General features: G+C 43.6%; 1 protein-coding gene and 1 long non-coding RNA gene across 4 annotated transcripts in view; one reads left to right on the top strand and one right to left on the bottom strand.

Annotated features, from left to right (window-relative positions):
• LOC308626953 overlaps positions 1–24375 on the top strand; it is a 786846-nt gene that overhangs the window by 652017 nt on the left and 110454 nt on the right. The window lies entirely within an intron of this gene.
• The window catches only part of LNX1 (ligand of numb-protein X 1), a 126314-nt gene that overhangs the window by 25489 nt on the left and 76450 nt on the right, over positions 1–24375 (bottom strand). For all 3 annotated transcript variants that reach the window (XM_081252343.1, XM_081252344.1, XM_081252345.1), the window contains exons 2-5: positions 21620–21858; positions 20963–21115; positions 15072–15274; positions 12031–12402 (exon numbers count right to left, since the gene is read on the bottom strand). In XM_081252343.1, coding sequence (XP_081108469.1) covers positions 12031–12402; positions 15072–15274; positions 20963–21115; positions 21620–21858 — 967 coding nt within the window. The remainder of the gene's footprint in view (positions 1–12030; positions 12403–15071; positions 15275–20962; positions 21116–21619; positions 21859–24375) is intronic.

Here is a 24375-nt window from a genome sequence, read left to right as displayed (position 1 = left end):
TGTTCCGTGCACACTTGAGAAGAAAGTGTAATATGCTGTTTTTGGATGGAATGTCCTATAAATATCAATTAAATCTATCTGGTCTATTGTGTCATTTAAAGCTTGTCTTTCCTTATTTATTTTCATTTTGGATGATCTGTCCATTGGTGTAAGTGAGGTGTTAAAGTCCCCCACTATTATTGTGTTACTGTCAATTTCCTCTTTTATAGCTGTTAGCAGTTGCCTTATGTATTGAGGTGCCCCTATGTTGGGTGCATATATACTTATAATTGTTATATCTTCTACTTGGATTGATCCCTTGATCAGTATGTAGGGTCCTTCCTTGTCTCTTGTAACATTCTTTATTTTAAAGTCTATTTTATCTGATATGAGTATTGCTACTCCAGCTTTCTTTTGATTTCCATTTGCATGGAATATCTTTTTCCATCCCCTCACTTTCAGTCTGTATGTGTCCCTAGGTCTGAAGTGGGTCTCTTGTAGAGAGCATATATATGGGTCTTGCTTTTGTATCCATCCAGCAAGCCTGTGTCTTTTGTTTGGAGCATTGAATCCATTCACGTGTAAGGTTATTATTGATATGTATGTTCCTGTGACCATTTTCTTAATTGTTTTGGGTTTGTTTTTGTAGGTCCTTTTCTTCTCTTGTGTTTTCCACTTAGAGAAGTTCCTTTAGCATTTGCTGTAGAGCTGGTTTGGTGGTGCTGAATTCTCTTAGCTTTTGTTTGTCTGTAAAGCTTTTGATTTCTCCATCGAATCTGAATGAGATCCTTGGCAGGTAGAGTAATCTTGGTTTTAGGTTGTTCCCTTTCATCACTTTAAGTATATCATGCCACTCCCTTCTGGCTTGTAGTGTTTCTGCTGAGAAATCAGCTGTTAACCTTATGGGAGTTCCCTTGTATGTTTTTTTTTGTTTTTTTTGTTTTTTTGTGGTACACAGTCCTCTCACTGTTGTGGCCTCTCCCGTTGCAGAGCACAGGGTCCAGACGTGCAGTCTCAGCAGCCATAGCTCACAGGCCTAGCCACTCCACGGCATGTATGATCTTCCCAGACCGGAGCACGAACCTGCATCCCCTGCATCAGCAGGCGGACTCTCAACCACTGCGTCACCAGGGAAGCCCCCCTTGTATGTTACTTGTCATTTTTCCCTTACTGTTTTCAATATTTTTTTTTGTCTTTAATTTTTGCCAATTTGATTAGTATGTGTCTCGGCGTGTTTCTCCTTGGGTTTATCCTGTATGGGACTCGCTGTGCTTCCTGGACTTGGGTGGTTAGTTCCTTTCCCATGTTAGGGAAGCTTTCAACTATAATCTCTTCAAATATTTTCTCAGGTCCTTTCTCTCTCTCTTCTCCTTCTGGGACAACTATAATGCGAATGTTGGTGAGTTTAAAGTTGTCCCAGAGGTCTCTTAGGCTGTCTTCATTTCTTTTCATTCTTTTTTCTTTATTCTGTTCTGCAGCAGTGAATTCCACCATTCTGTCTTCCAGGTCACTTATCCATTCTTCTGCCTCAGTTATTCTGCTATTGATTCCTCCTAGTGTAGTTTTCATTTCAGTTATTGTATTGTTCATCTCTGTTTGTTTGTTCTTTAATTCTTCTAGGTCTTTGTTAAAGATTTCTTGCATCTTCTCAATCTTTGCCTCCATTCTTTTTCCGAGGTCGTGGATCATCTTCTCTATCATTATTCTGAATTCTTTTTCTGGTCGGTTGCCTATCTCCACTTCATTTAGTTGTTTTTCTGGGGTTTTATCTTGTTCCTTCATCTGGTACATAGCCCTCTGCCTTTTCATCTTGTCTATCTTTCTGTGAATGTGGTTTTTGTTCTGCAGGCTGCAGGATTGTAGTTCTTCTTGCTTCTGCTCTCTGTCTTCTGGTGGATGAGGCTATCTAAGAGGCTTGTGCAGGTTTCCTGATGGGAGGGACTGGTGGTGGGTAGAGCTGAGTGTTGCTCTGGTGGGCAGAGCTCTGTAAAACTTTAGTCCACTTGACTGCTGATGGGTGGGGCTGGGCTCCCTCCCTGTTGGTTGTTTGGCCTGAGGCAACGCAACACTGGATCCTACCTGGGCTCTTTGGTGGGGCTAATGGCAGACTCTGGGAGGGCTCATGCCAAGGAGTACTTCCCAGAACTTCTGCTGCCAGTATCCTTGTCCCCACGGTGAGCCACAGCCACCCCCCGCCTCTGCAGGAGACCCTCCGACACTAGCAGGTAGGTCTGGTTCAGTGTCCCCTGGGGTCACTGCTCCTTCACCTGGGTCCCGATATGCACACTACTTTGTGTGTGCCCTCCAAGAGTGGGGTCTCTGTTTCCCCCAGTCCTGTTGAAGTCCTGCAATCAAATCCCACTAGCCTTCAAAGTTTGATTCTCTAGGAATTCCTCCTCCCGTTGGCGGACCCCCAGGTTGGGAAGCCTGACGTGGGGCTCAGAACCTTCACTCCAGTGGGTGGACTTCTGTGGTATAAGTGTTTTCCAGTCTGTGAGTCACCCACCCAGCAGTTATGGGATTTGATTTTGCTGTGATTGCAAAATCACCCCATCCTACCATCTCATTGTGGCTTCTCCTTTGTCTTTGGATGTGGGGTATCCTTTTTGGTGAGTTCCAGTGTCTTCCTGTTGATGATTGCCCAGCAGCTAGTTGTGATTCTTGTGTTCTCACAAGAGGGAGTGAGAGCACATCCTTCTACTCCGCCATCTTGGTTCAGGCCTTAGCATCAGAGGTCTTAATGACCCATTTCTTTAAAAAAAAAATTCATCCTGCATCTGCATTCTCCACTGGTTTCTTTTCCAAGGATCCCAGAGTGAGACAGCCTAGCTTTAACTGTGGGGATGGTTCTTCCTGCACCTTTGGGGGCTGCCCCACTTTAGCTCCCCTTCCAGCTAGGGCTCAAGTATCATTTTCAGTTAATCTATCTTGTGCTCACAAAGCCCTGGGGAACTGTGGAGCACTGGTTGCACACAGCCAGGAAGCCACAGCTATGGAAGAGATGGCAGACATCATCTAATCCAACATTTCCTCTGTAGTCTGTGCTTTAATTCCACTCCAAAACCCTTGCCGTGTTGTCACCCAGATCATGCTTCAGTGCCTCCAATGATAAGGAACTCACGGCGTCCCAAGGCAGTGCAGCACTAATTAGCAAGTTTTTTAGACAGCACTAATTAGCAAGTTTGTCCTTAGGTTGAGTTTAAATTCGTCTTTCCCTTGCTTGCCCATTGGTTCTAGTCATGCCCTCTCGGGCAACCCCAAATCAATTTCCATGTGACAAGCCTATTTGAAAATAGCTCTCATTGCCCTCCCTGATCTCTTTTCCTTTCCAGATCAAGTATTCCTAGTTTCTTCACTATTTAACATGTTTTCAAGTGCCCTCAAAAACGTGATGAACTCTTGATGACTCACTGTAATAAAGCTGAGTTGGGTGTGCGTATGAGATTTGGACCTAGAAGACAAATCTTGGTCTGACCAGCAGAGCAGGGACTTTTTTTGGATGGACCAGCTGCACCCGGGACTTCACTGATGGAGTTCGCATTTTGCCATTTCACGTGTGCATAGGGATTGTCTCTGTGTTCTATGGAGCCAAGAACTCCATAGATGTCTGTCTTCGTTATTACTGAGTAACTGAAAGATGACAGGGAAGCTCCCAAGACGCTGCTGTGAAACACATCACAGCAGTGCAACCTGGCTCTGAGATCACATGTGGCACACGGACCCTACCTGGCAATACAGACAACAGGAGGCATCTGAACAGGGACCCACTGATATGCTAGAAAAATAACAAAGTTGTCAGCCATTCCTGTTGATATGGCAACATACTGCACAATGAGGTACAGAAACAAAATCCTTGCCCAACGGTCCTGCCAGTCAGCAAGAGAACATTTGAGAAACAGAAATCTCTCTCACTAAAAGGAAATCCTCCTACACTGCTGGTGGGAATGTAAGTTGGTGCAGCCACTGTGGAAAACAGTATGGAGGTTCCACAAACAATTAAAAATAGAATTACCATATGATCCAGTAATCCCACTCCTGGGCATATATCCAGACAAGTCTGTAATTCAGAAAGATACATGCACCCCTATGTTCATAGCAGCACTATTCACAATAGCCAAGACATGGAAGCAACCTAAGGGTCCATCGACAGATGAATGGATAAACAAGATGTGGTACATATATACAATGGAATATTATTCAGCCATAAAAAAGAATGAAATAATGCCATTTGCAGCAACATGGATGGACCTAGAGATTATCATACTAAGTGAAGTCAGACAGAGAAAGACAAATATCACATGATATCACTTATATGTGGAATCAAAAATATGACACAAATAAACTAATCTACAAAACAGAAAGAGGCTGCCAAGGGGGAGAGGGTACGGGGGAGTTTGGGATTAGCAGATGGAAACTATTATTTATAGAATGGATAAACAACAAGGTTCTACTGTATAGCACAGGGAACTATATTCATTATCTTGTGACAAACCATAATGGAAGAGAATATGAAAAAGAATATATATATGTATAACTAAATCACTTTGCTGTACAGCAGAAATTAACACAACATTGTAAATCAACCATACTTGAATAAAAAAGTTAAAAAAAAAAAGTCTCACTAAGCAATAAGTTAGGGCTCCAGAATTACAACTCTAGGATGAGCTAATGGTGTTGCTAGTCCCTATAAAATGAGCTTGGTGAAAGCAAATCTGGTGTGTGTTGATTTGTTCACCACTGAGACTTTAGCACCTGGCATACATAGAGCCTGGTACATTCTGAAAAGAATTCTGAGTATCTTCTCTGGAGAGGCAGCAGCTACTTTAGTGAGTTAAGGGTGACCAGAGTCTGGCCAAGGAAAAGGGAAATTAAGGAGGCTTTGAGGAAAAGTGCTGAATAGGACCTTAGGATTTGACAAGGGTAGAAAAGAAGATTTGAGACAGCAATTTGATCTATTTTTCCCACTAGACTTTAGCTCCAGGCACATCTTTATGTTTCCAGAAGCATATCTTTTAAGTGCTAAGAAATTAACGACGACAGTCTGACTTATACAGGGTCATACAGATGTCAGTGACAAGCTCAAAATAAGAAATTAATTCCTGAGTAAGCAGAATGACCTAAGTCCTCAAACACCATTTCTTTTATGGTATCTGGAAGTTACTCTGATTCTGTTCCGTGGTAAAAACAAAACAAAATCATGTCGGGGAATATGAGAGTTGGAGAGGGTAGTGAAGTTTCAAGATCCCCTAATATTTGGAGTGTAGCTGGGCAGGAGATTCACTCATAAAATTCTGAGTTGAAAGGCTGAACAGTTTTGCAAGTCATGCTTTAATCATGAATGCATGGAATTTGGAGCCCTATATAAAAATCATTTGGACTCTAAGAATTCAGCTCACGAGAATGTTTCTAAAATTTAAAAAAAACTGTTTAGTCTTATGTGCATTAAACTTACTACCATACTGCATTAAGAAAATTTGTTTAGATAGGGATTTGATTTGATATTAGCTGTGCTAATCTATTAAAAAAAAATCACACACACAGAACTGTCAGGTCTTATTTCTTGGCCATTCTTACTGGCTCCAGGGGACAAAAGTTCTGCCCCAGAACTCATGAGCTGGAATCATGTATTTAGAACAAATGTAGGCAATGGAGTAGTCCATTATTTAATTTCTGGCTCTGTGTAAAGGCCTATCACATTCTTTTAAAAAGTCTGAAGAAGCTGCTTGTCAACTGTTCTTTGGTGAAGTAACTTCTCATTTAAATATTAATTCATGTGAGGGGAAAAAAAATCACACGGGCCAGTATTAATGAAAACCCATGTATCACAACCTCTGCAAATGGCTTTGAATTATTTCAACTTCTGCATCAAGTCTGGGAAGCTGGCTAAGAAAAAAAAAGGCACAAAAAAGAGATACTCAAATTTGAAATCCATCATTGCTTTCTTCATTTATTAACTGTATATATTTGAACTCCTAAATATGAATTCACTGATCCATAACTGCAGGTAGATGAGAGCATCTCAAAACAGGCATAACTCTCAGCAGAAATCTTTCTCATATTGAATATTGGGTAGATATATGTGGAACCTCCCGGGTTTGGGATGTTGAAATGTCTTTTTCCCCCCTAGGGTCTCAAACCTTTGGCCCATATATCTTTGTTCTATTATTTTAGGTATGACACCAGACAGTTCAACAACTTTCGTAGAGAGATTCTAGTCGTGGTGCTCAAAAAGCTTAAATTGACAAGGGAGAAATATAAAGTTGTACTAAGTTGCTAAATAAGGCTATTGCCCTATAATTGAAGCTTCTGTCTCCATCAGGTTTGTCTCTGAGAGGAGTGCAACTCTCCATCTGTCTAAATCTGGAGTCTGGCCCTTAGGGCTGCTGCTGAGTAAGCCAAGGTTAGGGCTCCACATATGTAAAGCTGGTCAAATTTAAAACAGTTGTGGCTTCTCTGTAATAACTTTTCCCTGAAATAATGTAGAAAATGGCAGAATGTGTGGGACTGTGGGAGAAAACATGACCAAAAGGACATGTTGTTTGGGAATTTCTTTGTAAGGCAAGTATGATTCATGCAGTGGAAAAACAAGGCCAATGCAGCCAAGGATTGGTTGGAAATTTGAGTCTCAGCTTTTTTTTGTGTGTGTGTGTGTGTGTGTGGTACGCGGGCCTCTCACTGTTGTGGCCTCTCCCGTTGCGGAGCACAGGCTCCGGACGCTCAGGCCCAGTGGCCATGGCTCACAGGCCCAGCTGCTCCGCGGCATGTGGGATCCTCCCGGACCGGGGCACGAACCCGTGTCCCCTGCATCAGCAGGCGGGCTCTCTACCACTGCGCCACCACGGAAGCCGAGTCTCAGCTTTTGAAGGGCATTTAGTTTAATCGCCCCAGCTTGGTGTGTGTTACGAGTATCTCATAAATAAAATTCATGCTTGAGATCGCTTAACTGAGTTTGCCCAGCATTCTACTTTTTCCATTTCTTTTCCAACTAGTTTTGTCCAGGCTTTTTTTTTTCTCCCTCCTCTTCCACTGCCTGTAAAGCACACTGGCTTTGTTTGGTAAGCAGAAGAATCTTTTAGGAAATTCCACTGTTAGGCAAGATTTTATTTCATAAATTAAGTTTCTCAGGGAAAAAATATTTTCCTCTTCTGTTACTAATCTACAAAAGTAGAATGTCATTTGTAATCAAGAGTTTTCCAAGTGACATGAGTAAGGGAGTTTTTCTTTCACCTATTGGGAAGGATAGTTGGCAGATGATCTTCAGAATGTGAGCTGCACTGACTGACCTGCAGAGGGAGTTGACAAGTGTAACAGGGAAAAAAAAAATTGATGATCACCCAAGAGTCTGCTTTTTAAGGAGAAAAAAATCATGCTTAGAGTGCAGTTTCTTCACAAAGAAAAAACCAAGGGCTTTTCTTTTTCCATGGATTAATATTTTCAAAAACATTGTCTATATCCTGTTCTCACCCATTGGCACATACAGGCTACACCACCGGCTCAGTGCTGACTTAATTGTATTTGAGGAGAGGTGGGAATGTATTCCAAGCTCCAAGAGGCCAGGACTGTGTCAGTCTTGTTCACCGTTGTACTACACACCTCTTGGCACTTAGAAGGTGCTCAACCAATAATAACTGAGCAAATACAAGGCGACAAAAAGTAGAGTTCTACCTTGGGGACAAATAATGTAAAAGTGGATTTGGTGCTTGTTCTTCAGTAAATGGTTTGACAAAAAATATCCTTATGAGATGGAGTTAATGTGTGAATTATATATAATTATACATTTTTATAATTTGACTAAACTTATTCATTCAAATATTTATTAAGTTCCTATTACTGCCAGGCATATCTCTAAGTGCTTGAGATATAATACTCTACTGTACTATACTATGCTAGATTGGCAGGTAATAATACAATAATTTGTTGGTAGAAGATAAAGAAGATTAGGGACTTCCCTGGTGGTCCAGTGGAAGACTTAGCGCTTCCAATGCAGCAGGCATGGGTTCGATCCCTGGTTGGGGAACTAAGATCTCACAAGCCTCGTGGCATGGCCAAAAAAAAGAAGATCAAGAAGATTAGAGGATACAGAATTCAGAATTGAGGGTGGGAGATGCCACTTTAAGTGGGATTGTCAGCGAAGGTGTCTCTGAGGAGGTGACATTTGAGGAGAGACCTGAGTGAAGTGTAGGAGTTACATAGACATTTGTAAGAGTCTTTTGATCAGAGGGACAGCAAGAACATCAGCCTTGAGTTGAAAAAGTTCTTAAAAATGTTTGAGGAATGGGCTTCCCTGGTGGCGCAGTGGTTGAGAGTCCGCCTGCCGATGCAGGGGACACGGGTTCGTGCCCTGGTCCGGGAAGATCCCACATGCCGCAGAGCGGCTGGGCCCGTGAGCCATGGCCGCTGAGTCTGCGCGTCCAGAGCCTGTGCTCCGCAACGGGAGAGACCACAACAGTGAGAGGCCCGCGTACCACAAAAATGTTTGAGGCATAGCAAGAAGGCAGTGTGACCGAGCATGGTTAAACAAGGGGGAGAATACCAGAAATACTCCCCTTTGCTTAAGATGAGGTTGCAGAGACAACTAAAGACCAGATTAGTATGGCTCTGCAGGCCACTGTAAGGATTTGGATTTTTAATCTGAGTGCCTTGGGAAGCATCAGAGAGCTGAGGGCAAGAAGGCGACATGGTGGAATTGACTCTGTAAAGTGGTCATTCTAACTGCTGAGTAGAGAGAGAGGTGAGGATCATGGAATATGGAAGCAAGGAGACCAGTTAAGAGGTTCTTGCAGTGGCCTAGACCAAAGATAAAGGTGGCCTAGCTGACCCAAGCCATGGAGTTGGTGAGAGATGAATTGTAGGCTGGGGATGTAGAAGAGTAAAGATTCTTTTTGGTCCAAGTAACTGAGAAAATGGTGGTGCCATTTCTAGAGATGAGGAAAGATTGAGGGGAAGAGCAGGTTTGGAAAGGGGTGGAGGCGGGAGAAGTCAAGGGTTCACTTTTGGACATTAAATTTGAGATGCCTTTTAGACAGCCACATGGAGATACCAAGTAGGCAGCTGTCTATGTAAGTGTGGTGTTCAGAGAAGTTGGAGCTGGGCATGTGAACTTGGGAATAGATGGCATAAACTCCAGAAGGGAAATGTCTCTTGTAACTCTGGTTTTGTGCTCCCCCGGCTCCACAGGGCATGACCTCAGGCCCCATAGGACAGATGGATGGCCATCAGGTTAAGAATCACCTTGGAACTGGGGCACCATCAAAAGTCCCAGCTCGGGGACCAAAGCACCACATGTACTTCCTGTCCTGGTAGACGGAGGAAGCAGGGTAAGTCCCCTTGCACCCTCTGCCTCAGGCTTTCCACCTTTAAAATGACAATAATTTCAACTGCTACTTGGTTCTCCTCAAAAAAGAGGGATAAGATACCACACATATGACAGCGAAAAGAGTTGCCAACACCTGGAAGAACTCCATGACTGGAACCCAAGGGTAGGGAGATTTGTTTGTACTGAGATGATCAAGTCCTTGAGAGTAGGATCTGTCTTCTGAATGTCATCCTCCATGGAACTTGGTACAAGGACCAGTCAGCTACTGCTGCTGACTCTCTGTCTATACTTGAAGAATTAATACTTCAGTCACTAAGTGGAAGCTGACATGATATGCCAGATAACTGCAAACTCATCTTAAGACAAGGCCTCTGTTCTTGCCCCTCTCCTATCAGCTCTCCATTGCCTCTAGAGAGATCTTGCTAGAAAATCATGTCACTTCCTTTCTTAAACCCTTCCAATGACACCTCATGGCCTTGGGGGTAAGGTCTGAGCTCCTTATCATGGCCTGTAAAACTCTACATGATCTGGCCCTTGCCTGCCACTCCTGCCTTATCTATTGCTGCTTTTAAAATGTATACCACTCTCCAGGTGTTAACCATTTCTCTAACTGGCTTTTGGGGAAACATTCTTTTGTGTTGTGTCTCCTTAGAACGACCCTCCCTGCATCATGCACCTAGAGAACTTCTGCTAATCCAACAAAACCCCAGTTCAAGATTTTCCTCCTCTGTGAAGAATCTCTAGACCCCATCTCAGTAAAAAAAAAAAAAAAAAAAAAAAAAAATCTCTCCTTTGCCTACACCAGCACTACACTTAATTTCACCATTACACACTGTCACACTACATGGCAGTCATTTAGAAAAAGTCCACCTCCTCTACTAGACTGTGGACTCCTTTGGGAGACCAGCCTAAGAGGTCATCATCTCCCTGTTCTCTGCACCCAATCCAGAGCTAGGCAAGCAGCAAAAACTTAATACATTTTGGCTAAATGAAGTGGATTAAAGGGTTAGAATACAAGAGCCCAGAACAAAGCCTGTCTCTCTAGGGATAAAGCTGGAAGCTCAGAGAACATTAGAAAAGCTCATGATGAAGAATAAACAACCCAGTCAAAAAATGGGCAGAAGATCTAAATAGACATTTCTCCAAAGAAGACATACAGATGGCCAACAGGAACATGAAAACATGTTCAACCTCACTAATTATTAGAGAAATGCAAATCAAAACTACAATGAGGTATCACCTCACATCAGTCAGAATGGCCATCATCAAAAAGTCTACAAATAATAAATGCTGGAGAGGGTGTGGAGAAAAGGGAACCCTCCTATATATACTGTTGGTGGAAATGAAAGTTGGTAAAGCCACTATGCAGAAGAGTATGGAGGTTTCTTAAACTAAACACAGAGTTACCATATGATCCTACAATCCCACTCCTGGGCATATATCTGGAGAGGACTATAATTCAAAAAGATACATGCACCCCAATATTCATTGCAGCACTGTTTACAATAGCCAAGACACAGAAGCAATCTAAATATCCATCGACACAGGAATGGATAAAGAAGAGGTGGTACATATATACAATGGAAAATTACTCAGCCATAAAAAAATGAAGAGTGCCATTTGCAGCAACGTAGATGGATCTAGAGATTATCATACTAAGTGAAGTCAGATGGAGAAAGATAAATATCATGATATCACTTATATGTGAAATCTAAAAAAAAAGATACAAATAAACTTATTTACAAAACAGAAATAGATCCACAGACATAGAAAAGAAACTTATGGTTACCAAAGGGGAAGGTGGGGGAGGGATAAATTAGGAGTTTGGGATTGACATATACACACTAGTATATATAAAATACATAACCAACAAGGACCTACTGTATAACACAGGGAACTACACTCAATATTTTGTAATAACCTATAGGAAAAAAGAATCTGAAAAAGAATAAATTATACATATATATGTAAAACTGAATCACTCTGTTGTATACCTGAAACACAACATTGTAAATCAACTATAGTTCAATGAAAAAAAAAAAAACGACAACAAAAAGAAAAACTCATGGCGACCCAGCCAAAGTCAACAGGATGCATGCTGGGGCTTGGTAACATCACGTCTGTCTGGAGAGTGAATTAGTTTGAACTAATGTCAGGCTATCGTGAGCTCTATTTGCCTGACTAATGATAATTTGTATGCCTCTCTTATAGGGGGACTTCCTTAGGTTCATATTTGAGTTCCCTTTCGAAGGGGGCTGGACTTAGCCATGGAGACAGGTCTCAGCCTTAGCCAATCCTACAGTGGTTTCTTGTCCACAGGATCCCTGGAGGGCACATGGCACAGCTTCTTACAGGAGTTGGTACAACCAGATGTCTTAGAAGTGTCCAGAACACATCTAAGTGAGCTCTGGGTCTATGACTATCATACTAGGTACAGGGGTGACACAACCCCGCTGACCTTGAGTGATCTTAACCTGGTGAGGTTGCAACACCTTGCCTAATGTGTTTACCTGCAGTCAGACTGGATGACTGGCAACACCAACGGAATGGCCATGACCCCAAGACACACCGTTTGCTGGACTAATATTCTTCCCTGGCCCTCCACCCTCAACTCCTCGAAAGGGAGGCACTGTATGCCACACAGGGTAGTAACAGGGTAGGTGGGTCAGGGTGATGAGTGTTCCTGATCATGCTGGCAATTTCTGACTGGGATCTTGTAATGACCCGTGACCCACCTGAATCAGATGAGCTGCACTTTCCGGGCTGCCGTACCGAAGGTCATGTCCATTGATGGCTAACACACGATCGTTCTCCTCCAGCTGACCGTGTCGGTCTGCCACGCCACCATCCAGAACATTGGAAATAAACACCCCAGGCTCATCCACCTTGCGTACTAGTTTTATTCCAAGCTGCTCCTCTGGGCTGCTTTTGTTGAGGATCACGTGGAAACTGTCATCCCGGGGCCCGTAGGTGTCCAGGGGCTGCCCATCAGTCCTGCTCCGGAATTTCTGCTCCCGCAGCACCGTCAGCCACAGCACCTGGCAGGGCTGCCGCAGGAGGTGCAGGGCATAGTTGTGCCGTACGTTGCCGATGTCCATCCCGTTGACCTAGGGCAAGGGGACCTCAGAATCTGCAGCGACCGAGCCATCTGCTCCACCGGCCACAACCCTGCCCCAAAGGCCCAGCCCACAGACTCACTGGGGCCCTTCCTGAAGGACCACTCTGCTCTATCACCTTCTTCTCCGTCCAAATACCCCCATCTTCCAACAGGACTTGTAACCTGGTTTCCTTGAGTATTAGCTGCATACCTTTTCAACTCTCTCTCAGCAGACACCATCTTTCTTCAGTCTGGTCCTTACACAGGCCCTTGAATTTATATAGTCCTAACCCTCCTTTCTGTTGCCTGCTAAACTTACTTTTCAGCTGAAGCAGGGAGGAAAAGGAAGAAAAAGTGGGAAAAGGCAAAAGAAGAAAAGAAAATTTCTGATTAATGTTTACATTAAACTGTTGTTTAAATCAAACTGAGTTGGCATTTTCTTTCCAAACATCTCCAGATGAATTTTTCTCCCTGGATCACCTGTACTGGAACTTCCAGGCCCCACTATTGCGTGCGTGCGTGCGTGCGTGTGTGTGTCAAGTCTCCAAGTGTTCACCTACAAGTTCTTTTGCCCATGTTCTCAGCAAAGGAGAGAAAAAAAATCTCTACAGTTTCAAACAAACTGATGTGAATGGAAGCTTCTAGGCTCTTTTATTGAAAGGCTGGATCACATTATTAGGCCAGCTTGGCCCACTCATTTGTGCCTCACTAATGATCTTCAGGGCTGATGCTGCATGGGGCTTTCTGGTTTTAATTACTCTAGGCAGGCCCAGCCTGAAGGTTTCAGATCCCAGTTGTGGTCACTGCCTGGGAAGAAAATAATTTCACAGCAGCACTCCACTCTGTGCTTAAGGAAGGAGGCCTCACAGAAGAGAAACAACCTTCTTGAATTTCTATGGTTTGGTAAGATTTCCTGTACTTGCAGCCAGCTGTTAGAAGAATCTTGGAATGAGATTTCACGGGCCTGCCTGCAGCGTGCCATCGCTAGTCCTCCGTTGCATCTCCAGGGATGGATGGAGGCTCCCTCGTGCTTGGACAAGGCTCATCACCTTTGTCCAAGCACAGGTGAGCTCAAAGACCTGGCTCTGCTCTGACACCTTATCCCGGGTCTGGTTTTCCCCATCACACCCAGGCCAAAAGAAAGTCAGGGTCGCCTGCTAAATACTCCTGGCAGCTCTTTTGCTTGCAAGTTCCAGTTGAAGGTCACAAGAATCAAAAAGGTTTTCCTTATGCACCCGTCCCAGGCAGCATAGTTTCCACAGAACTGGGAGGAAGCCATGCAGAGTGTCGCTGATTGCACGGCTGACTGTCCCTTGAGGTTGACGGGCCCTGCCTCATACTCCACCTCGGAGGCCAGTGAGAATATCAGTGTTTCTACAATAACTGCTTTAAGTTCTTTCTCCTCTTATTCCAAACAATAAGAATTTCTTTGCCAGAGAAACAGCTCATGATGTATCAGGAGCTGGCCCCTCAGCAACCCAGAAGGGATGGGATTAAACTGTCATCTGAGTATCAGACAGGAAATATATGACCAAGGCAGGGATTTTTTCTTATCACTTTTGGCACATGTTGGACTTCTGTCTGATAAACAACTCTTCCTTTATCCTTTCTCTTCTTCTGAAAATTCCTCCCTAGCATCCTTCCCCTCAGTCAAGCCTCAGAGGACAGTAATGCCCAACGTGTTCTCTTCCACCACCTGTCTCCCCTGGAATATCTGTGGGTTGGCAGAATAGCTTAGGGATTTGTGTGTGTGTGTGTGTGTGTGTGTGTGAAGGGCCATTAAGCTATAGGAAATTTACTTTAGAGGGGTGTGTGAATGTAAGTGATTAGGTAAAATATAAAATGTTCCATTTATCTGCTCTAAAAACAATTTAAGAAGATATAGGTTTCAGTTTCATATTGTTTTATGTTATTTTACTTAAAGTGGGAGGAAAGGGTGAGAGAGGAAGAGAGAGGAGGGAGGAGGAAAAGGAAGAGAGAAGAACGCAGAGGTAGAGACAAGGGAGGGGGAAGATAGCAGAAGGCAGAGGAAGGAGGGGAACACAGAGACAAAATGATACAGAGGGGCTTCCCTGGTGGTGCAGTGGTTGAGAGTCCGCCTGCCGATGTAGGGGACGTGGGTTCGTGCCCCAGTCCGGGAAGATCCCACATGCCACGGAGCGGCTGGGCCCGTGAGCCATGGCCGCTGAGCCTGCGCGTCCGGAGCCTGTGCTCCTCAACGGGAGAGGCCACAACAGTGAGAGGCCCGCGTACCGCAAAAAAAAAAAAAAAAAAAAAAAGATAGAGACAGTATTTATACAGAGAGAGAAAGAGAGATCAAAAGAACAAGAAAGGGAATTCCCTGGTGGTCCGCTGGTTAGGACTCCGCACTTCCCCTGCAGGGGGCACCTGGTCGGGGAACTAAGATCCCGCATGCTGTGTGGCATGGCCAAAAAAACCAAACCAAACCAAAACAAAACAAGACAGACAGAAGGGTTAGGGACCTATCTCAGATTACAAATCTTGTATGAAGAGCCATATCAACATAAGAACTATGGAAAGTGACGGCTCCACATTTATGTTAGTGCTTTACCCATGCGTCCGTCTGTCCGTCCATCCATCCATTCATCCACCCAATGATGTGCTCTGAAGTGACTTTTGCTAAGACCCTCTTCATAGCTCCACAGCCGTGGTCTCTACCTTTAGGATGATGTCTCCTGGCAATAGCCGGCCGTCTCTGGCAATCACCCCATCACGATAAATGTGCTGGATAATGATATGGACCAGCGGGGTTTCATTGCCTCCCACAAGCCTAATGGAGAGGCTTTCATTGGGATCCGCTCGATTGATCTTGACTCTGGTAATTTCACCATATGGAATCAGGTGATACAGCCTTGGAAAGACTAAAATGGACAGAGACAGTATTTATTTAAGACACCCCCCCAATGGACATTTCCAACCACTCCTTTTCTTGCCAAACTTTGGTTCCAGCCAAACTAAACTATTCGTCGTTCCTTGTACATGTTTTCCATCTTCCTGCCTCTGTGCCAGCATAAGTTTCTCTGCCTGGAATGTTTTCCATTCTAGGCCTAAACCCAATTTTTCCTTCAAGGCCTGCATGAAATGATCCCTTCCAATTAAACTCTACCCTGACCCTTTTCCCCCTGCTCTCTCTAAACTTCCCATTTCCCATAAAGCTTTATTTCTCATGGCACCGAGCCTTCTATTATTATTATTATTATTAATTATTCATGCCCATTTCTTATACCCACCATTGGACTCTAAGATCCTTGAGGACATAATTTCTGGCTGTTATGTACTTCTGTGCACAGATCTCTGTACACAGGAGACTTCAGCCTATGTTTACTGAATGAAGAGGAATGAACGAACAGTCATTATGGAATGGACTGCAGTTTGATCACTTACTAATCAACGGGCAAAACAGAACAAGCCTGTTCTGCTCTTTTTGATCATCTTGAAGATTTCCTCCTGGGAGGACCTGCTTTTCAGGCTTAGTGAATCAGTCCTCTTTACCCGACCCTGTTGTCAGTAAAGGGAAGTCAAATGGCCTAATTCATGATCAAGGAAAGAGGCCCAAGCCTAGCTGGTGGCATCAAGAGGTTCGTCCCCGATCCACTTGTATGGCTGGATTCAGAGCCAAAAGGAGATTCAGAGACCCAGGCTGGTGTTTCCAAACTTTATCTTTTCACTGAGGACTCTTTCCCCTTGAAATCTGTCACAGGTCCCCCGCCCTGCTGGGACCCCACACAGAAGAGCTTCTCAGGCTATGTAGTTTGACAGTGACAGTCAGACCTTTGTTTCACAAGGGAGCATGCATGAGCTCGGAGAGGAGAAGTGACACGACTGGCTGGAGGTGGCAGTTAGGTGGTTGTCCTCAGAGCCAGGTCAGAACCCGGGAATCCTGATGACTCTCTCTCCTGTCACCTTCCTCAGAGTCCCCTGAAGCCAGGGGTCCACAGCCGGCAATGGGTCCACAGGGGACTTGGTCTACAGACCCATAGCCAGCAGCAACGACTGGCGCCGTTCTCCACCTCAGTTGGAATAGAAGCCTACGCGGGGGGGGTGGGTGGGGGGGACACCAGGAAATGCCAGCCACGCAACACCTAGTTTGACGGGAGCTGCAGCTCCTCCCCAGTTGCTTGAGGCTCCAGTTAGGATGTTGAAAGCGCTGATGCTTTTGTCTCCTGTAGCTGCTGACAGCTGCCTCTGCCCTATGATTCTCCCCTAATTATGTCATCGGGAAAGATCAAAAGTGCAGGCCTGGTTCTACATAAAATACTCTTTCTGACTATTTTCAAAACCCATGACCTTAATGCATTTTCCCTAATGAACTATGAGTTCATGAATGAGTACTCAACTCTCTAGGAACAATACAGCAAGAATTAAAATTATTTCTAAGTATTGCAGAACATGATAAACAAAGCAATTTAGCGGCCAGAGGAAGCTGGAGACGTTGTAAATGTGGGTCTTTACCCCCCACTGGGAGTTAATTGATGTAAGCAATTGGGCTTTGCTGTAAGGCTGTGGGCAGCAGCCTTCATCTGTCAGCTCCTGGTGCTAACAGTGCTTGGGTGACTGAGTTCAATTAACGTTTAAACTATCTTGATTACCTTAAGTAGGCTCTATCCACAAGTATTTGTTGGAACAGGTCTGGTGACGAGGAAATGGAAGTTCTTAAAAAAAATCATTTTGAGCAAAGAAAGATTTGGAAATTATCATCAAAGCTGCTGGTTTTCTCTCTCCCCTCCCTCTCCCTTTCTACTTTTTTTCCCAACAGATTTACAAAAACCATGCTCCCAAATCTAACCAATCAAGGATGTTTGATAGTCTGAAAGGACATACCCAGTCACACTTGGAAATGTTAATTAGAGCTACAATAATGAGACCCTAGTGACCTTCCCTTCGAGAGTTAAAGTAATTTTTAAACTGCCAAGCTAGTGCTGGTCTGAAAAGAAACAGTTTTCAATATTGTGTCCTTACTTAAGGACTAAGTGATATAGTATCATTTACCAAGTGTTTATTATATGCTGGCCATTGAGCTAAGCAATTTGCATGACATTTTGTTGTTTGTTTAGTCCTCACAGCAACCCTTTGAACTAGATTACTATCATCCCTGTTTTTTTGGATGATGAAATACTAAAGGTTAGAGAAGTCAGGTAACCTGGCCAGGTCACACAGCTGATAAGTAGTGAAGCCAGTCTCTTTACTGATATGAAAAGGATGGATAAACCGTGGGCATTCACCGGGTTGCTTACTGAAGCGATGAGATCCTAAGGCCATTTTTAAAAGCTTTGTTGCCTCACAAATCCTGTAGCAGCCTCATTGAGTCTTAATACCTCACCCCACTGTGGAGTAATAGCTTCCTGGAGCACCTGAGGAAATCCATTCTCTCCTACTTGAAGCCCCTGCACTCATAACACAGCTGCCATCTTCATCTTCCTGAAACACAGCTTCCATCCTGCTATAACTCTACGCAAAAGCTTTCAGGTGTGTTCACCGCCCCAAGTCAAGACTCCTAAATGGCATCCAGGACCCTTCTAATCTGGCCTTAACCTCATCTCCCACTACTTTCCAACACAGTCAAGATCCCCATGCCCATCCAGGTCATAACCACTCCTTAAACACGGATTACACTGTCCCACTGGGAAGTGGTGCTCCTCTCTTGACAGCTGCCATTTTCGTTTATTTATATCTCACTCTTTATGGTATTTTATTGTTTTAGTCTTGAATGAACTTCTTGGAGCCAGGAGCTGGATTTTATAATCTTTATATAAAAGTACAGAGCTTAACTATATAAACAGCTCATACAAGTCAATATCAAAAAAACAAACAACCTGATTAAAAAATGGGCAGAAGTCATGAAAAGGCATTTTTCCAAAGAGGATGTACAGATATGGTCAACAGGCACATGAAAAGATGCTCAACATCACTAATCACCTCACGCCTGTCAGAATGGCCATCATCAAAAAGTCTTCAAATAACAAATGATGGCGAGGATGTGGAGAAAAGGGAACCCTAGTACACCGTTGGTAGGAATGTAAATTGATGCAGCCACTATAGAAAACAGCATGGAGGTTTTTCAAATAACTAAAAATAGAACTACCATATCACCCAGTAATTCCATTCCTGGGTATATATCCAAAGAAAACGAAAGCATTAATCTGAAAAGATACATGCACCTCAGTGTTCATAGCTGCATTATTTACCAAGATAGGTTGCTTCCATAGCTTGGCTAAGTGTTCATCAACAGATGAATAGGTAAAGAAGATGTGGTATGTATACAATGGAATACTACTCAGCCATAAACAAGAATGAAATTCTGCTGTTTGCAACAATGTAGATGGACCTGGAGGGTATTATGTTAAGTGAAATAAGTCAGACAGAAAAAGACAAATATTGTATGTTATCACTTACATGTGGAATCTAGAAAATAAAAACAAACAGAAACAGATACACAGATATAGAGATCAAACTAGTGGTGATCAGTGGGGAGAGGGAAGGGGAGAGGAGCAAAATGGGGTAGGGGATTAAGAGGTACAAACAACTATGTATAAAATAAATAAGCTACAAGGATATATTGCACAGCACAGGGAATATAGCCAATATTTTATAATAACTATAAATGAAGTACAATCTATAAAAATATTGAATCACTATGTGGTACATCTGAAACTAACATAATATTGTAAATCAATTGTACTTCAGTAAAAAAAAAAAGTACAGAGCCTAGGCCAATGTCTTACACATAGTAATCTCTTATTTTAAAAGTTTCTGCAATAAACATGCAAATCAATCTTATTCAGGTAGGAGAAAACTTGACGTGGAATGGAATTAAGGAGCCTTTAATAGGGAGGAAGACTGGCAGAAAGGAAGTTATAATCCTTTTACTCATTACAGAAACATTCAGCAAAAACTATTATGTGCCAGATATTGTGCTTGGCCTTGAGAACACAAAGACTTAGATAAAGAGCCCCTGCCCCCGTTGGTACAGTTACGATGAGAGGTGACATTGCTATAACAGAGATACAGGTGCTTTGAGAACACAAAGGAGAGGGGACTGAGGGAGTCAAGGAGGGCTCCCAGGAGGAGGCAAAGCCTATGCTGAGCCTGGAAAGAGGAATTAGGATGCCAGCTGAAGGGGCATGAGAGTACAGGACGGACACAACATGGAAGTGAGAGAGACACAGTATTTACAGGACGGCAATAAGTTCAGAGTAGTCAGAGCATGTAGCGTGTGTACAGGGTGAGAGGGGATAAGTAGGGGTCTTATACGACTGCTCGCAAGTTCTCTGAGGACATGATAAAGACGGTGGTTTTGGATTTACCTCCCAACCTCGAAGGAGTGGAGGGTGCTTAATCCAGTGGGTAAACGAGTGGGCTCTGTAGCCAGAGGACCCAAGTTAAAATCCTAGGTCTGCCATTTTCCAGCTGGGTGACTTTGGACTAGTTACCCAATCTCTCAGAGTCTAAGTTTCTTCTGTAAAATGAGAATCACGATCACTGTCCTTAGCACTGTGACCTTTAAATGACCTAGAGCACTACCTGGCACCCAGGAAAGCTCCCCCCAAAAATTAAGCTACTATTATTACTGCTGTAAAGGTCTAATATTAGATGAAAAGAAAGGACAGGACAGTATTTTCTCAGCTCCATTTATACTGGGGAAAACACATAGGATCTAAGATCCAGAAACTTCCTTTGCATAGATTCTAGAACTACATTAACCTGGATTCCAAGTTTAGAAGGGTAATTTGGGTCAAGCTAAGTAACCTCCTGGTGTCTCAGTTTCCTTATCTGTAAAACATAGATAATAGTAGTAGCTACTTCAAAGAGTTGTTGAGGATTAAATGAGTTAATGCATGGAAAACACTCAGAACCACACATCACACAAAGTGGTAATAAAGATAAATACCTACATAGCATTTAGTATGTGCCAGGCACTGTTCTAAATGTTCTTCACTTAACTGTATTATTCTTGGGACTTCCCTGGTGGCGCAGTGCTTAAGAATCTGCCTGCCAGTGCAGGGGACACAGGTTCAATCCCTGGTCTGGGAAGATCCCACATGCCGCAGAGCAACTAAGCCCATACACCACAACTACTGAGCCTGCGCTCTAGAGCCCACGAGCCACAACTACTGAGCCTGCATGCCACAACTACTGAAGCCCGTGCACCTAGAGCCTGTGTACCGCAACGAAGAGTAGCCCTCGCTTTCTACAACTAGAGAAAGCCCACGCGTAGCAACGAAAACACAAAGCAGACAAAAATAAATAAATAAACAAATAAATTGAGGCATAATTCAGTTAAAAAAAAAACTATATTATTCTTTATATGCACTAAGCTAGCACCTGAAGGTAAGGGTTCCAAAACCTTTTCCCTCAATCTATGTAAAAAGAGAACAATAATTTCTGCCTTTGGTTACTTATGCAAGAAGTAGGCTAATCAAGGTAAGACATATTTATGCCCTTGGGCAGAGAGGTGTCATAGAAAGCGGCGGGGGGGCGGGGGTGGTCTGGTTGTCATCACGCCTGGAGGCGTCATTCTGGAAGCCCAGCCTTACTGGGAGGCCACTTACCGTCAGGGGCAGTGGTGTTTTCAGAATTCTCTCTGCCCTGCTCAGCTTGGTTGACAACTGTACTTCCACACTTTGTCCTTCGAAGAACACTCAAGGCTCGGTTTATTTTTTTAAAAGATCTGCTTCTGATGGTGGATCGCTCAAAGGGCCGTGCTGAGGACAAGAGAGAAGGAAGGGAGAGTAGCTACGCATTCACAGAAGTCCTCTTTTATGGACACGGCTGGTAAGACACGCACAACCCATCGGGAACGGTGATTACTTCTAGGTGGTGGGATGATAGCATTTGCTTATCTGTATATTCTCAGTTTTCTACAAGGCAGTAGGGATGGTTTATTTAAAATCTGCTTGTTTTTTTTTCCTGGGCTGGATGGAATATAACCGCACTTTTTTCGAGCCACCTGGATGGGAAGGTAGGGACACCGAGGGAGTGATGAATCACTAGGTCTAACTTCAACCCCTTTTGCCAGGTCAGATTACACACATTTCTAATGATCTCAGGTCCTCGCGGTTTCATTTCACTCTGGAGAACTGGATGTTGGGTTGCTGCCAAAACTACCAGAATGTTTTTCCCTTGAAAAAACGTTTCTATAACTTTCCAGAGAGGGCAATCCCAAGGCCAAGGAGCCCGTTCCCGGACAACAACCCCCTTTGACTCACCCCTTGTTCGGTTGCTCCGGCCAGAGTCCAGGGGGCTGTTTGGCTGACTGTCTTCTGCTGTGGACACGTAGGCAGGGTTGTCTAGGCCAGGCTCGTCTGTCATTAAGGAGATGGTGGCAGCTGCAGAAACCTCTGGGGAGAGTGCTGTTGCTGTGAGGCTGGCACAGCCGTCTGGACAGCCATCCTGAGAGTGCCTCTTCCTGTCTTTGGTGAGGCCATAGTGGGAGGCGCCTTTGCAGCTGCAACAAAACCAGCAGGAGGTCAGAGAAGGCTTTGCGCATTGTTCAACCAGGACTCTTCTAGTACACGTGCTTGCTACCCTTGGAAATTGACTTGCTCACCCCTGGTTCCTCTCCCTCTTCACATGGACGTAAGTCAATATACACTTGCCAACCAAATGAATGAATGACTTGAAAGAACAATTTTTAAAAGATGTCTACAGCATTCTGTTAAAGCACTCTCTACACTAGCCCCTGGAATGCAAATTATGAGAGCTGTCATGGGGTCTACAAGACTAGGGCTTGAGGCTGGCAGTCTTCAACTATTTGGATGTGGTAATTCCTTCTTGCTGGTGTTTATTTTGACCATGAAAGTCCTTAGTCACCCTCTCAGTCCCTTCTTTTGGGTTTAGTTCCCAAACCACTGACCATAAATACAAAGCTCCTCCCAGATTCCATATTTAACTGTCCATGGAAACAGAAATGCCCTCACTACAAAGCCACAGGAGTTGGTTCAGCTTCACATTCTCTAGAGGCAGGCTTGCTGGTTTCCAGTCTCCACCTCTGGGCTGGTCTGAGTGGCCAGGACCAGGGTCTGGGGGCTCCCATGTGCTAAAAGTTTTCATGTCTTTTAACATTGGGAAGGTAAAAGAACATTCATGGTCTTTAAAAAGCAGGTCTATATCCATTCACCATCCATGTTAAAGAGCAAACGTAAGGGCCAGGACACCGAGGTTTGAGCCAATCTGAGTCCATATTTTGCTATGGATGCTCTTCCACTGTCACTGGGCAAGTCGTCTCAGCTCTTAGGTTGGGTTTTGATCAGCAAATGGTGAGGATTTAACCCTCTCATTCACTGTGGTGAGGAAGTGCTGCAGACAGCCAAACCAGCTACCAGTGGTTATGAAGGCAAAAATCAAATGGGTGAGTCCCTTTAAGAATTGGCCATTTGCATATAATGGATGTTAATTAATAAATTATTTTTACCAACTCAATACAGAAAACCTTATACGGTTGAGCTATTTTAAATAATGCTTTGGGAGCCTGTATGGAGTGATGCTTATGAATGGAATCAAACAGCAGTCTGCAGTTGAAATGCACATGATTTATATGGCCTACAGAACCAGATCTATGGTTTTTGTCTGGAGGGGAATCCTTGCTCTGAAATTTACCTAGATGTGTGATCTGGGACAATTTTGTTAACCTGGTTAAACTTTCTAATCTGCACATACATCTTGGGTTGCTGTAAGGTCTGGTTGACATTAAGTCTTGTTAAGAGTTTAGTTCTAATGTATCTTGCCAGATATATAGAAAATTCTCAACAGATTGTAGCTACTTCCATAATTCAACCATTCTAAGATGCCTCCTGTTTTGTCACATTTTAACTTCTCTGAGATTAGGATGTGTGGGTGATTGATGGGGTCCCACAGCTTCAGGTTGCCAAGCTGCAGTCATGACACAAATGCCACTGTCCAAGGAAACATGGTTACAGGTGTCCATCTTGTCCCTTCCATTGAGTTGCCTCCACTCTTGGTACTATGCCATTGAGTTTAATTGCTCTTCAATGTCTTAGAAAAGATTACATTATGATTTAGCATTGCAATGAAAAGTTACTGTATATATGGAAAGTCTCAAAAATGGAGCAGTGGCATGTAAATTTGATATTGGTGGTAAATATTTGTTGTTAGAAGGAGCGCAGCAATTTCTGATTTTCTTGCGAAGAGACAAGCAAATGCTTTATTTGCTTAGCAAGAAGGATACCCCCAAGGAGATGAAAAGTGATGTCACACTTTGTTACTGAGATCATCCAAAAGGATAGGCCTAGTTCATGCCAAACAGTACAACTAGAGGGCAGGAGAGGTCACCATATTTGTCTGAATGGATTTCAAAGTCTGATCTGACCAACACATGCATTGCAGGGATATCTTTAAAGGTGTTTTGGAATGATTTAACCAGTGGCAGTTTTAAAATTTTCTTGTTAGGGGACTTCCCTGGTGGTACAATGGATGAGACTCCACGCTCCCAATGCAGGTGGCCCGGGTTCGACGCTTGGTGAGGGAACTAGATCCCACATGCATGCTGCAACTATGAGTTCACATGCCGCAACTAAGAAGCCCTGAAGCCACAACTAAGGAGCCCGCGAGCCACAACTAAGACCGGGAGCAACCAAACAAATAAGTTAAAAAAAAAAAAAAAGAAATAAAAATTTGTTTTCTTGTTGGTACATAAAATATGATGCTTCTTATAATCAATGATGATGATTTGATGAAATGTGGTGGTTTTTTTTTGTGGTACGCAGGCCCGGACCGGGGAACGAACCCGTATCCCCTGCATTGGCAGGCGGACTCTCAACCACTGCGCCACCAGGGAAGCCCTGAAATGTGGTTTTAATATTAGTAGAAAAGGACTCTGATTATACAACCCTACTTCCTTATCTTATAGAAGATGAAACAGGACCCCGGTTTCTAATGCTAGTTTTTCCCTCACTGAAAGAGTACAAGCTCCCTGCTTGAATTGGTGAGGTTTTACTGTTCTGAT

Source organism: Mesoplodon bidens (assembly GCF_964165515.1).
Source record: "Mesoplodon bidens genome assembly, chromosome: 1".
NCBI lineage: Eukaryota > Metazoa > Chordata > Mammalia > Artiodactyla > Ziphiidae > Mesoplodon > Mesoplodon bidens.
This window is presented reverse-complemented; position numbering and strand designations above follow the sequence as displayed.